Source organism: Hordeum vulgare, chromosome 2H (assembly GCF_904849725.1).
Source record: "Hordeum vulgare subsp. vulgare chromosome 2H, MorexV3_pseudomolecules_assembly, whole genome shotgun sequence".
NCBI classification, from domain to species: Eukaryota; Viridiplantae; Streptophyta; class Magnoliopsida; order Poales; family Poaceae; genus Hordeum; species Hordeum vulgare.
This window is the reverse complement of record NC_058519.1, coordinates 178,011,744-178,025,295: the sequence shown is the minus strand read 5'-3', so window position 1 is coordinate 178,025,295 and position 13,552 is coordinate 178,011,744. Positions and strand designations below refer to the sequence as shown.

General features: G+C 44.4%; 1 protein-coding gene across 2 annotated transcripts; it reads left to right on the top strand.

The window, feature by feature from the left end:
• Positions 1-10,759: 10,759 nt before the first annotated feature.
• Positions 10,760-13,525, top strand: LOC123425736. Of its 2 annotated transcripts, XR_006621873.1 has the most exons (3): positions 10,760-12,111; positions 13,027-13,107; positions 13,275-13,525. XR_006621873.1 is itself a non-coding variant. In XM_045109448.1 (2 exons), the coding sequence occupies exon 1, from the start codon at positions 10,770-10,772 to the stop codon at positions 12,105-12,107; it is 1,338 nt and encodes a 445-aa protein (XP_044965383.1). In that variant the 5' UTR covers positions 10,760-10,769; the 3' UTR covers positions 12,108-12,111; positions 13,275-13,525. The 2 variants fall into 2 exon arrangements, 1 of the variants encoding a protein (XP_044965383.1); XM_045109448.1 differs by lacking the exon at positions 13,027-13,107.
• Positions 13,526-13,552: the final 27 nt, after the last annotated feature.

The window sequence follows — 13,552 nt, the reverse complement described above, 5'->3', positions numbered from 1 at the left end:
CTTTCGTTGTTGTGGAGGGGTTTGAGTGTGAGGGACTTGACCACTTCGTGTGTTCTTGCCATTGCATTGGTTGCAACGGTTTGAGTTCTCCACGGTGATACGTGGAGGTGAGAAGTTGAGAAGCTTACTACCTTTGGTACTTAGTACCCTAGATATTGTTCTTCGTGGATGCTTTGGCGTCCTAGAAGCTTGGTGGTGTCTCGGAGCTCAATCATTGTGGTGTGAAGCTCCGGGCAAGCGTCAGGGTCTCCAATTAGGTTGTGGAGATTGCCCCGAGCTATTTGTACGGGTACCGGTAACCGCCCCCAAGGGTTGCCACGTGTACGGGTTCGGTGACCGCCCCAAGGTTTGCCATTTGTACGGGTTCGGTGACCGCCCTCAAGGGTCCCTTAGTGGAATCACGGCATCTTGCATTGTGCGAGGGCGTGAGGAGATTACGGTAGCCTTAGTGGCATCTTGGGGAGCAATGTGCCTCCACACCGCTCCAACGGAGATTAGCATCCGCAAGGGTGTGAACTTCGGTATACATCATCGTCTCCACGTACCCCGGTTATCTCTTACCCAAACCCTTTACTTATGCACTTTACTTTGTGATAGCCATATTGTCTCTTGTCATATATCTTGCTATCACTTAGTTGTTTACCTTGCTTAGCATAAGTTGTTGGTGCACATAGGTGAGCCTAGTTGTTTGAGGTTTTGTGCTTGACATATTAAACGTTAGTTTTATTCCACATTTGTTCAAGCCTAAACCTTAATTATTTTAAAGCGCCTATTCACCCCCCCCCCCTCTAGGCGACATCCACGTCCTTTTCAAAGATGACATGATGTAGAGGGATAATCTCAAACCAATGATGAAAACCCCATCTTTTTACCCTTGATGGCAACAACACGATGCGTGCCTCGCTACCCCTTCTGTCACTGGGTGAGGTCACCGCACGGTATGAACCCAAAACCAAGCACTTCTCCCATTGCAAGAATCATAGATCTAGCTGGCCAGACAAAACCCACAACTCGAAGAGAATTACAAGGATATGAAATCATGCATAAGAGAGATCAGAAGAAACTCAAATAAGATTCATAGATAATCTTATCATAAATCCACAATTCATCGGATCTCGACAAACACACCGAAAAAGAAGATTACATCGGATAGATCTCCATGAAGATCATGGAGAACTTTGTATTGAAGATCCAAGAGAGAGAAAAAGCCATCTAGCTACTAGCTATGGACCCGTAGGTCTATGGTGAACTACTCACGCATCATCGGAGAGGTCATGGTGTTGATGGAGAAGCCCTCCGTGTCTGAATCCCCCCTCCGGCAGGGCACCAGGACGTGCCCCAGATGGGATCTTGCAGAGACAGAAGCTTGCGGCGGTGGAAAAGCGATTGCGATGATTTCCTGATTCTTTCTAGAATTTATGGGAATATATAGGCGAAAGACCTAGGTCAGGGGACGCCCAGGGGGCCCACAAGCCTAGATGGCGCGGCCCCCCTTGCCGTGGGGTGGGGGCTTGTGGGTCCCCTAGGGCTCCCCTGCCTTGGCTCCCAAGTTCCCAGATCTTCTTCCGTTCCAAAAAAAACTTTTCGGGGATTTTCTTCCGTTTGGACTCCGTTTCAAAATCTCCTCTGAAAGGGGTCAAAAACATGGAAAAAACAGGAATTGGTACTTGGCACTGAGTTAATAAGTTAGTCCCAAAAAATATATAAAAGGCATGCAAAACATCCAAAGTTTGACAAGATAATAGCATGAAACCATCAAAAATTATAGATACGTTGGAGACGTATCAAGCATCCCCAAGCTTAACTCCTGCTCGTCCTCGAGTAGGGAAGTGATAAATAATGAATTTTTGATGTGGAATGCTACCAAGCATAGTTGTCCTTTGCAACTTCTTTCACGTGACATGAATGTTCAGATCTGTAAGATTCAAAACAATAGTTTGCTATTGACATGAAAACAGTAATACTTCAAGCAAACTAGCAAAGTAATCATGAACTTTCAAAATAACAGGGCCAAAGAAAGTTATCCCTACAAAATCATATAGTCTCGCTATGCTCCATCATCCTCACACAACTAATGTAAATCATGCACAACCCCGGAATTGGCCAAGTAATTGTTTTTCGCACTCTTACTTTCTCAAACCTTTTATAACTATCACGCAACACATGAGCGCGAGCCATGGATATATCACTATAGGTGGAATAGAGTGTGGTGGTGGTTGTGAGACAAAAAGAAGGAGATGGTCACATTGACTCGGCGTATCAATAGGCTATGGAGATGCCCATTAATAGATATCAATGTCAATGAGTAGGGATTGCCATACAAGAGATGCACTAGAGCTATAAGTATGTGAAAGCTCAAGAAGAAAACTAGTGGGTGTGCATCCAACTTGCTTGCTCACGAAGACCTAGGAAAATTTTGAGGAAGCCCATCATTGGAATATACAATCCAAGTTATAAAACGAAGATTCCCACTAGCATATGGTAGTGACAAAGCAAGAAGCTCTCAATCATGAAGAACATGGTGCTAACATGAAGCACAAGTGTGGAAAAAGGTAGTAGCATTGTCCCTTCTCTCTTTTTCTCTCTTTTCTTTTTTTCATTTGGGCTCTTAGGCCTCTTTTTTTTCTTTTCTCCTTTTTTTGTTTTTGGGCTCTTTGGCCTCTCTTTTTTCTCACATGGGACAATGCTCTAATAATGATGATCATCACACTTTTATTTACTCACAGCACAAAGATCACAATGATGATGACTCCATAGGAAATGCCTCCGGTAGTGTACCGGGATGTGCAACGATCTAGCATGGCGTATGACGTTGAAACATCTCGCTAGCTATCTTAAGATCATGCAGTGGCAATATGAGAGTGACGGCACAAGTCATGAGACAGAACGGTGGGAGTTGTATGGCAATATATCTCGGAATGGCTATGAAAATGCCATAGTAGGTAGGTATGGTTGCTGTTTTGAGGAAGGAATTTGGTGGGTTTGTGCACCGGCGAGAATTGCGCGGCACTAGAGAGGCTAGCGATGGTGGAAGGTGAAAGTGCATCTATACCATGGGCTCACATTAGTCATGAAGAACTCACATACTTATTGCGAAAGTTTTTATTAGTAATCAAAACAAAGTGTTAAAGGCATACTCCGAGGGGAAGGGTTGGTAGGTGTAAACCATCGCGCGATCCCGACCTCAACACAAAGGATGACAATCAATAGATCAATTATGCTCCGACTTCCTAACATAGCGGTTCACCATACGTGCATGCTACGGGAATCACTAACTTCAACACAAGTATTTCTAGATTCACAACACCCTACTAACATAACTCTCAATATTACCGAATCCACATCTCAAAACTAATTGAGAGGAATCGGAACTTCTCTTTCTACTCAATGCACATGAAGATGAGGTTTTTGCATCCTCTTTGGGTACCTAGCACATTTGGGACTTCTTTCATAGCATAAGCCAACTACCAAGTCATGCACCGCCGTGCTCTAAAGATATAAGTGAAGCACAAGAGCAAAAGTATCTAGCTCAAAAGATATAAGTGAAGCACAAGATCAAAAGTATCTAGTTCAAAAGATATAAGTGAAGCACTAGAGCAAAAGTATTTAGCTCAAAAGATATAAGTGAAGCACTATGAGCATTCTAGCAAAATCACGATGAGTGCATGTCTCTCTCTCAAAAAGGTGTGCAGCAAGGATGATTGTGACACAACAAAAATAAAAGACTCCTAAGATACAAGACGCTCCAAGGGAAACACATATCATATGGTGAATAAAAATATAACTCCAAGTAATGTTATCGATGGATTGAAGACGAAAGAGGGGATGCCTTCCCGGGGCATCCCCAAGCTTAGGCTTTTTGGTGTCCTTGAATTTGGCTTGGGATGCCTTGGGCATCCCCAAGCTTGAGCTCTTTCCATTCCTTATCTCTTTGTCCATGAGAACATCACCCAAAACTTGAAAACTTCACAACACAAAACTTAAACAGAAACTTGTGATAACATTAGTACAAGAAAACAAACTACCACTTCTTTTGGTACTGTAGCAAACTTGAATTCCATCTATATTGATCACACAAAGCATTGCACTCATAGTTTTTGATTTTGATTTTGATGGTAGGTTCCCACTCATCATGAAGCTTTCTAGGGATAGAGACTTCCAATTCAAGTTTCTCTTCAAGAGCTTTTGTCATAGCTTCGACGATATGATCGGTAAAGGCTTTGTTTTGGCTATAAGCGCGTGGAGAGTTTAACATGGATTGCATCAAAGAAATGCATTCAATCAAGGAGCAACTATCATAATTGAATTCCTTGAAATCCACGGTAGTAATTTCATTACTACTCAAAGTTTTAACGTCTTCTACTCCACTTTTAATGCTTTTAGCATCAAGATAGATGGACTCCGAATCATTGGGGCACTTTTCAACCAAAGTGGATTCATATCCAGCCCCATAATCATTAGGTTTGACACAAGAAAACAAAGATTCAATGGGAGTCACACCAAGCACTTTAAGATCTTCGTGATTCTCATCACGAGTTTCGGGTTTAGCAGCCATTTTATTGACTAAAGTAGCTTGCTTATCAGAAATCTGGCCCACTAGCTTTTCCAGACGAGCAAACTGAGAATTCAGCGCAAGGAATTCTTTGGCCATATCATCAACTTCTCTACTCATAAAAGTCAGAAAAGAATTTTGCTCCTTCATCTCTCTACGGAAGTAACTATTATATTCAAACTGTGTAGACATGAAGCCTTTAACACTAGTTTCAATCTCTTCTAAATTCGCAAAGCGAGCATCAAAATCCCTTAGTGGGGCCATTCAGGCTTTAGCACGCAAGCAAGCACACAAGCCAACAAAGAGCGGGCGAGAAAAAGGGCGAACGAAAAGGCAAACAAAAAAGGCAAATTGGTGAAGTGGGGGAGAGGAAAATGAGAGGCAACTGGCAAACAAAGTAAATGCAAGAGATGAGTTTGCGACACCTACTTGGATGATTCTTGACTTGATCTTCCTCCCCGGCAACGGCGCCAGAAATTCTTCTGCTATCCCACAGATAACAACGCCAGAAATTGACACATTGACAGAGGCTGGGCTTGCGTTGGTTCTTCCCTTGAAGAGGAAAGGGTGATGCAGCACATGAGCAGTAAGTATTTCCCTCAGTTTGAGAACCAAGGTATCGATCCAGCAGGAGGGTCTCGTCAAGTCCAGAGTACCTGCGCAAACACAAACAAGCTTGCACCCAACGCTTCAAAGGGGTTGTCAATCCCTTCAAGATTGTTTGCAAAGTGAGATCCGAAGGCGGAAAGTGCAACGAAGTAAAAAGTGTAAGGCTGAAAATATGGTGTGGAGTAGACCCTGGGGGCCATAGTTTTCACTAGAGGCTTCTCTCAAAATAGCAAGTATTACGGTGGGTGAACAAATTACTGTCGAGCAATTGATAGAACCGCGCAAAGTCATGACGATATCTAAGGCAATGATCATGCATATAGGCATCACGTCCGAGACAAGTAGACCGATACTTTCTGCATGTACTACTATTACTCCACACATCGACCGCTATCCAGCATGCATCTAGTGTATTGAGTTCATGACGAACAGAGTAGCGCTTTAAGCAAGATGACATGATGTAGAGGGATAATCTCAAACCAATGATGAAACCCCATATTTTTACCCTTGATCGCAACAACAGGATGCGTGCCTTGCTACCCCTTCTGTCACTGGGTGAGGTCACCTCACGGTATGAACCCAAAACCAAGCACTTCTCCCATTGCAAGAATCATAGATCTAGTTGGCCAGACAAAACCCACAACTCGAAGAGAATTACAAGGATATGAAATCATGCATAAGAGAGATCAGAAGAAACTCAAATAAGATTCATAGATAATCTGATCATAAATCCACAATTCATCGGATCTCGACAAACACACCACAAAAGAAGATTACATCGGATAGATCTCCATGAAGATCATGGAGAACTTTGTATTGAAGATCCAAGATAGAGAAGAAGCCATCTAGCTACTAGCTATGGACCCGTTGGTCTATGGTGAACTACTCATGCATCACCGGAGAGGTCATGGTGTTGATGGATAAGCACTCCGTGTCCGAATCCCCCCTCCGGCAGGGCACCAAGACGTGCCCTAGATGGGATCTTGCCGAGATAGAAGCTTTTGGCGGTGGGAAAGCGATTGCAATGATCTCCTGATTTTTTCTAGAATTTATGGGAATATATAGGCGAAAGACCTAGGTCAGGGAACGTCCAGGGGGCCCACAAGCCTGGATGGCGCGGCCCACCTGGCCGCGCGGTGGGGGCTTGTGGGGCCCCTGGGGCTCCCCTTCCTTGTCTCCCAAGTTCCCCGATCTTCTTCCGTTCCAAAAAAAATCTTTTCGGGGATTTTCTTCCGTTTGGACTCCGTTTCAAAATCTCCTCTGAAAGGGGTCAAAAACATGGAAAAAACAGGAACTGGCACTTGGCACTAAGTTAATAAGTTAGTCCCAAAAAATATATAAAAGGCATGCAAAACATCCAAAGTTTGACAAGATAATAGCATTAAACCATCAAAAATTATAGATACGTTGGAGACGTATCAGTCAGCAGCTGTGCGAGTACTAGAAGATAGACCGTCTTCATCAGCTCAAGCGTCGGCTCCTGCTCCACCACCTCTAGTGTCTACACCTCCAGCTCCTGCTCCAGCAACATCAGCCAAAGCCTTCGTCAATGCTCTCTTGTCTACTCAAACATCTGCTACCGAAGGAGATCATGCCCAGAGAGACGCTTAGATTAGACCTTTGAACTTTTTGGTACTTGTTGCCAAAGGGGGAGAAGTGTATAGATCAATAGGGCTTCGAGAAAGGGAGGGCTTTTGACTTTATTTGCTCTCGTTTGGTTTTCAAAACTTTATTTGGTCTTTTGGATGACATTACCAGTTTAGATGTGTGTTTGATCATACGTTTTGATTGTTTGATGCTACCACGTTATTACTTTTGAGCTATCTACATCATGATCATTCACTTGTTTGTTTGGTGATATGTGCATTGCTATTCATTCTTATCATTTATGCGCACCACCAAGCTGTATGTGACATGGAAGAATAACCCATGGTCCTAATCGATAGTGCATTTGCATTCAAACACAAATTTAAAATAATGCACAAATTTAGGAGGAGCTCTTTCTTTTCACATACCTCTCAAAGCATCGATGCTAATCATTGGTTATATCTTTTGTCGAAGCTTTGATCTATATGTTGTCATCAATTACCAAAAAGGGGGAGATTGAAAGCACAATTTCTCCCTAAGGTGGGTTTGGTAATTAATCACAACATATGCATCATTGTGTTGGGGAGCATTGCATGGGAAACAAAAAATTTCCTACGCACACGAAGACCTATCATGGTGATGTTCATCTACGAGAGGGAGATCGGATCCACATACCCTTGTAGATCGCTAAGCGGGAAGCGTTAAGAAATGCGGTTGATGTAGTGGAACAGCTTCATGATTTAAATCACCGTCGTCCCGTGATCCGTTCCGATCTAGCGCCGAACGGACGACACCTCCGCGTTCAACACATGTACAGCTCGATGACGATCTTTGCCTTCTTGATCCAGCAAGAGAGACGGGGAAGTAGATGAGTTCTCCGGCAACATGACGGCGCACCGGTGATGGTGATGATCTACTCCCGCAGGGCTCCGCCCGAGCTCCGCAGAAAACCGATCTAGAGGAAGAACTACGAAGTAGAGGTTTGGGTTGCACGTGGCAAAGTTGTGTCTCAAAAACCCTAAAACCTCTAGTATATATAGGAGGAGGGGAGGGGCTAGCCTTGGGGCCCAAGGGAGCCCCTAGGGCGCCGGCCAAGAGAGGAGGAGGAGGACTCCAACTCCAATTCGGTTTGGAGGAGAAGGAGTCCCCTCCTTCCTTCCCACCTCCCTCTTTTTTTTTCTTTCCTTTGATTTTCTTTTCCTAGCCGACATAGACCACTTGGGCTGGCCTCACCAGCCCACTAAGGGCTGGTGTGCCACCCTTGGCTATTAGGCTCACTCCCGGGTGGGTGGGCCCCTCCCGATGAAAACCGAGAACCCATACGTCACTCCCGGTACACTATCGGTAATGCCCAAAATCTTTCCGGAGACCAAATGAAACCATCCTATATAAAAATCTTTGTTTCCAGACCATTCCGGAAACCCTCGTGGCGTCCGTGATCTCATCCGGGATTCCAAACAACCTTCGATCACCAACACCTATAACTCAACTATACCGAAACGTCACCGAACCTTAAGTGTGCAGACCCCGCGGGTTCGAGAATTATGCAGACATGACCTGAGACACTCCCCGGTCAATATCCAACAGCGGGACATGGATGTCCATATTGGATCCCACATATTCTACGAAGATCTTATCGGTTGAACCTCTGTGCCAAGGATTCATATAATCCCGTATAACATTCCCTTTGTCCTTCGGTATGTTACTTGCCCAAGATTTGATCGTCGGTATCCCTATACCTATTTCAATCTCGTTACCGACAAGTCTCTTTAGTCGGTCTATAATACAAGATCCCGTGACTAACACTTGAGTCACATTGCTTGCAAGGTTTATATGTGATGTTGTATTACCGAGCGGGCCCCGAGATACATCTCCGTCACACGGAGTGACAAATCCCAGTCTTGATCCATGCTAACTCAACGAACACCTTCGAAGATACCTATAGAGCAACTTTATAGTCACCCAGTAACGTTGTGACGTTTGATACACACAAGGTATTCCTCCGGTGTCAGTGAGTTACATGATCTCATGGTCATAATAATGAATACTTGACACGCAGAAAACAATAGCAACAAAATGACACGATCATATGCTACGTTCATAGTTTGGGTCTTGTCCATCACATCATTCTCCTAATGATGTGATCCAGTTATCGAGTGACAACACTTGCGTATGGTCAGAAAACCTTAACCATCCTTGATCAACTGGCTAGCCAACTAGAGGCTTACTAGGGACATTGTTTTGTCTATATATCCACACATGTATCTATGCTTTCATTCAATACAATTATAGCATGGATAATAAACGATTATCTTGAAATAGGAAATATAATAATAACTATTTTATCATTCCCTATAGGGCATATTTCCAACACAAGAAGGAATAGGATTGGCTAAAGCTTCAAGCAAGAAGACTCTTCATCTTACACTTTGTGAGAAATCACATTTGAGTCCATAGGAAAGTCAATACTATTAAAAAGGGATGAGGTATTATGATGAATTGGTTGCTCAAGTGATTAGAGATAGCCACCAAGAATACTCAGCCACTTTCCCACAATATATATCTCTCCCAAGCCAAATATGGAAAATCGGAGCCACCAACATTTCTGACTCGGTTATACCAATTTTACACTTAGACAGATCCTATGCCAATCCCACCATCTCAGTACAAACAACATTCTTATCTGTGCCACCGAGATTGGGTGACCAACTTTCGGTTAAGCTAATTTCAATTTTGGAAATTCCGAGTTTGAAGTCGGTCTCACCGAGTTTGGAAATCCAGTCTAGGTCATCGTATCGGTACCATCGAGATTCATATATCGGTCTCACCGAGAATTCAAAGTTGCCACATTTGGTGCAACTCGGTACCACCGAGATTAACATTTTGGTTTCACCGAGTTTGCCAATAATGATGTAACGGTTGAATTTTGGGAGATGCCTATATATACCCCTCCATCTACCTCTCATTCGTAGAGGAAGCACTCAAAACACACTTACACTTGTCAGATCAATTTTTCTGAGAGAGAGTCACCTACTCATGTGTTGAGATTAGGAGCTTCCACTCCAACCATTTGAACCTTGATTTCTAGCCTTCCCAAGTTGCTTTCCACAAGATCAATCTCTCCTACCGTTATCAAATTTGAGAGAGAGTGATTGAGTGTTGAGGAGATTCTCTTTTGAAGCATAAGAGCAAGGAGTTCATCGTTCTACCACATCTTTTACCTTTTGGAGTGTGGTGCCTCCTAGATAGGTTAGGTGTCGCTTGGAAGCCTCCTACTTCGTGTTGTGGAGTTGAATCATGATATTTGTAAGGGCAAGGAAATCGCCTACTTCGTGAAGATCTACTATGAGTGAGTCTAGTCCTGTGTGGACGGAAGCCGTGGTGTAATAGACAAGGCCGCTTCTTCGCCTACTTCGTGAAGATCTACTATGAGTGATGCTAGTTCTGTGTGGACGAAAGCCATGGTGTAATAGAAAGGGCCGCTTTTTCGTGGACCCCTTGTGGGTTGAGCCCTCCGTGGACTCTCGCAGTCGTTATCCTCCGTGGGTTGAAGTCTATACTAACATAGACGCACGATAGCGTCACCTATCGAAACCATGCCAAAAATCACCGTGTCAACCTTTGTGTTTGATCTCCCTACCTTATCCTCTATTTACACTTGCATGTTTTAATTTCCGATGCAATACTCTTAGATATGCATGTGTAGAATGTATTTGACTTCATAGTTGCTAAAACTGGTCCACACTAAAAATAAGAAAATGCTAAATTTTATCTTGTGAAGTAGTCTAATCATCCCCTAGACATATTTTCGATCCTACATTCTTTAAATTTAAATCGATTTTAATCGAATTTAGGTTGTGTTTTTTTTTTAAAATCAATTGAGGGCGGCCTTTAAAGCGATCAATGAAAACCCGAACCCATACTGAATTTTTTTTCATGGACGCGTTCCTAGACGACACTATTTCACGTTTTTGTGGGTCCGAACAGATGGAGATGCTCTAATCACTTCGGACTTTTATTGATGGGATTTTGCCCCGAGCACTTTCAGACATTTGACCTACCAGGCCAACGGAGCTGCCTAGTTCCGATCCAGCGACGCCAAAGCTCCTTCCTTCCTCCACCTGTCCCACCGGCGACCAGCCAGGAAATGGCGGAAATGAGCTCCCTGCCGGTGACCGACGACCTCTTGGCGGAGATCTTCCTCCTCCTGCCCACCCCGGCCGACCTCGTCCGCGCCTCGGCGGCCTGCGTCGCTTTCCGCCGGCTCGTCACGGACCGCCCATTCCTCCGCCGCTTCCGCTCCCTCCACGCCCGACCCTTCCTCGGCTTCCTCAACCACAAGGGCTTCCACCCCGCCCGCCCGCCCCACACCTCCGCGCCCGCCGCCAGCGCCGTCTCCCTCGCCGCCGATTTCTCCTTCTCCTTCCTCCCTTCCCACGACAGCTGGATCGTCCGGGACGTCCGTGACGGCCGCGTCCTCCTCGACCGCACCCCCGAGGACGTCGCCGGGGAGGAATCCCCCGTCTTCACGGAGCTCGCGGTGTGCGACCCTCTCCACCGGCGGTGCGTCCAGCTCCCCCCAATCCCTGACGACCTGGCCGTTTCGGTGGAGCACCCGCTCCGCGTGGAGTTCGAGCGCTGGTGCGAGCCCTTCCTGGCTCCCCCCGGCGAGGAGGCAACGGAAGAAACATCATTCAGAGTGATCTGGATGGCGCAGTGCAAAACGAAGCTGGTCGCCTTCGTCTTCTCCTCGAGCACCGGAGAATGGCGAGCCGTTGCGTCTCAGAGCTGGGGCGATTTGTTAGTGGGCACTGGCGTGTCGACGGCGTCGTCCAAGAGCCCTGTATTCTTCGGCCGGCAATACGCTTGTGGCTGCTTCTACTGGGTCATGGACTGGAGACAGAAATTGCTCATGCTTGACACCCAGATGATGGAGTTCTCCATTGCCGACCTCCCACCTGGCTACCGAAGGCCACCGATTGCCATTGTGGATGCGGGGGAAGGCAGACCTGGGATGTTTGCTGTCCGTGAAAACGATGCAGTTGGCACATTTGACCTCTATTATACCATCAGGCGAAACGAAGGTCAGAGTTTCAACCAGTGGCAGATGGAGAAGACGATCCCATTGGAATCCGGGTACCGGTATTACCTGAGAGGTGCAACAGAGAGGTATTTGCTACTACTAAGATCTGAAGATGACTCCGCAAGTTCATCATCGTTAGAGATGTCAGGCACGGAATGTTTCTCATTGGATGTCAAGACATTGCAGCTTGAGAGCATCTGCAGGTTGAAGCATCACATCCTACGCGCACACATATATACCAACTTCCCACCATCGTTGTCGTCCCAGACAATATGAAGTGGTAAGCACTCTGTTGCATTCTAGTTATCTTCCTACCTGCATAGTTATCACATAAATTGTTTGGTGCTTGATAGTTCATTATTGTACTCCGTAGAAGGCAAGTCTCGTTTTAAAGGGTTGTGTTTATTTCTCCTGAGCTCCTGGGAAACCTAACTTAAATCAGGAGCAATAGTGTTTGCTTGCCATCTTAATTATTCAGACAAGTAAAGAAAGTGTCTTCCACACCATAGATCATTGAGTACTATCCATCCACCATTCAGAGACCAAGTGGAATTGTAGAAATCACTAAATCTTTTGTTTGTTACAAATATATGCAAAGATAAAGGGATTGCCTAATCTGGGAAGCAGTAATTGTGTAAATGTACTATACTCAGGTTTATATCCTTTTACGTATGCGATTGTGTGATGTAACTCGAACAACCATGAATTTCGGCAGATCCCCTGAATTTACTATACTCAGGTTTATATAAGAAATATATCTGTTCAGAGCCCCTGAATTTCGGCTCCTGCGGATGTAGGCACACAGCTGAACCTAGCAAACAAAAAAAGTTTCATGTCTTCTTCTTCTTCGGTTCTTCCTTGGATGTGATTGCTTTTCCTTGGTAGTTTCTGTGTTGTCTTGGCTCCAACAAGATGACAATAACTAACTACTCCCTCCGTCCCATAATAAAAGAGTGTTTTTGACACTATAGCTCTTATATTATGGGACGGAGGGAGTATTATGGAGGAGCATTTTATGGTTAATTTAATAGAGAAGGAATATAAGTTAAAATCCAGTCAAGCATGACTTATCTTGTCCACTTTTCTTGATAGATATAAGGTCACCCATCTGTAATTTTTCATGATTTTGAAATAAATCAACTTAACTGGTATGGCTGCAACTTAGAGTCTGAATCATTACTCCGAATCGTATCAGAACCAATCAAAGTGGTGAACTGGCAAGAACTTGTGCTTCAAAGATATTTAGCCCTCACTATCAATTAGAGCAATTACACAGGTGTGTTTGCTTCTCTGTTCGTGAATGCAGGACACACTGATTACTGTCTATTTTTTGCGAATCACTGATTACGGTCTCTTGACTATCTTTATTATGAAGCACATGTATATTTTTTAGTGAAGAATTCTTGTCAGTTGTCTGATTTGTTAGTCTTCTTTTCGTGTCAGATTCACTGGAGTCATAGTCACTAGGCAGAGCAGCCATTCAAATCCAGAACTCAAAGTGATTGGTGTGATCTTGTTGTATGAAGTGTTGGGCTAATTTCACAATAAAGATGCATTATTGTAAACCGATTGTGCATGAGGGTTATATATATACTTGTATGCAAGTGGCCGCAACTTGTATATTATTGTTTCCTGCTCAGGACATGTATGTCGTCTGGCCTAAGAAATGAGACTGATAACATTCTTTTCGTTTCCTTCAAGAGTCATTATGTTATGATGAA

Bases quoted from the DNA above. Each gene is read 5' to 3' on its own strand.
- LOC123425736 (XM_045109448.1), top strand. From the start codon at position 10,770: ATGGGATTTTGCCCCGAGCACTTTCAGACATTTGACCTACCAGGCCAA.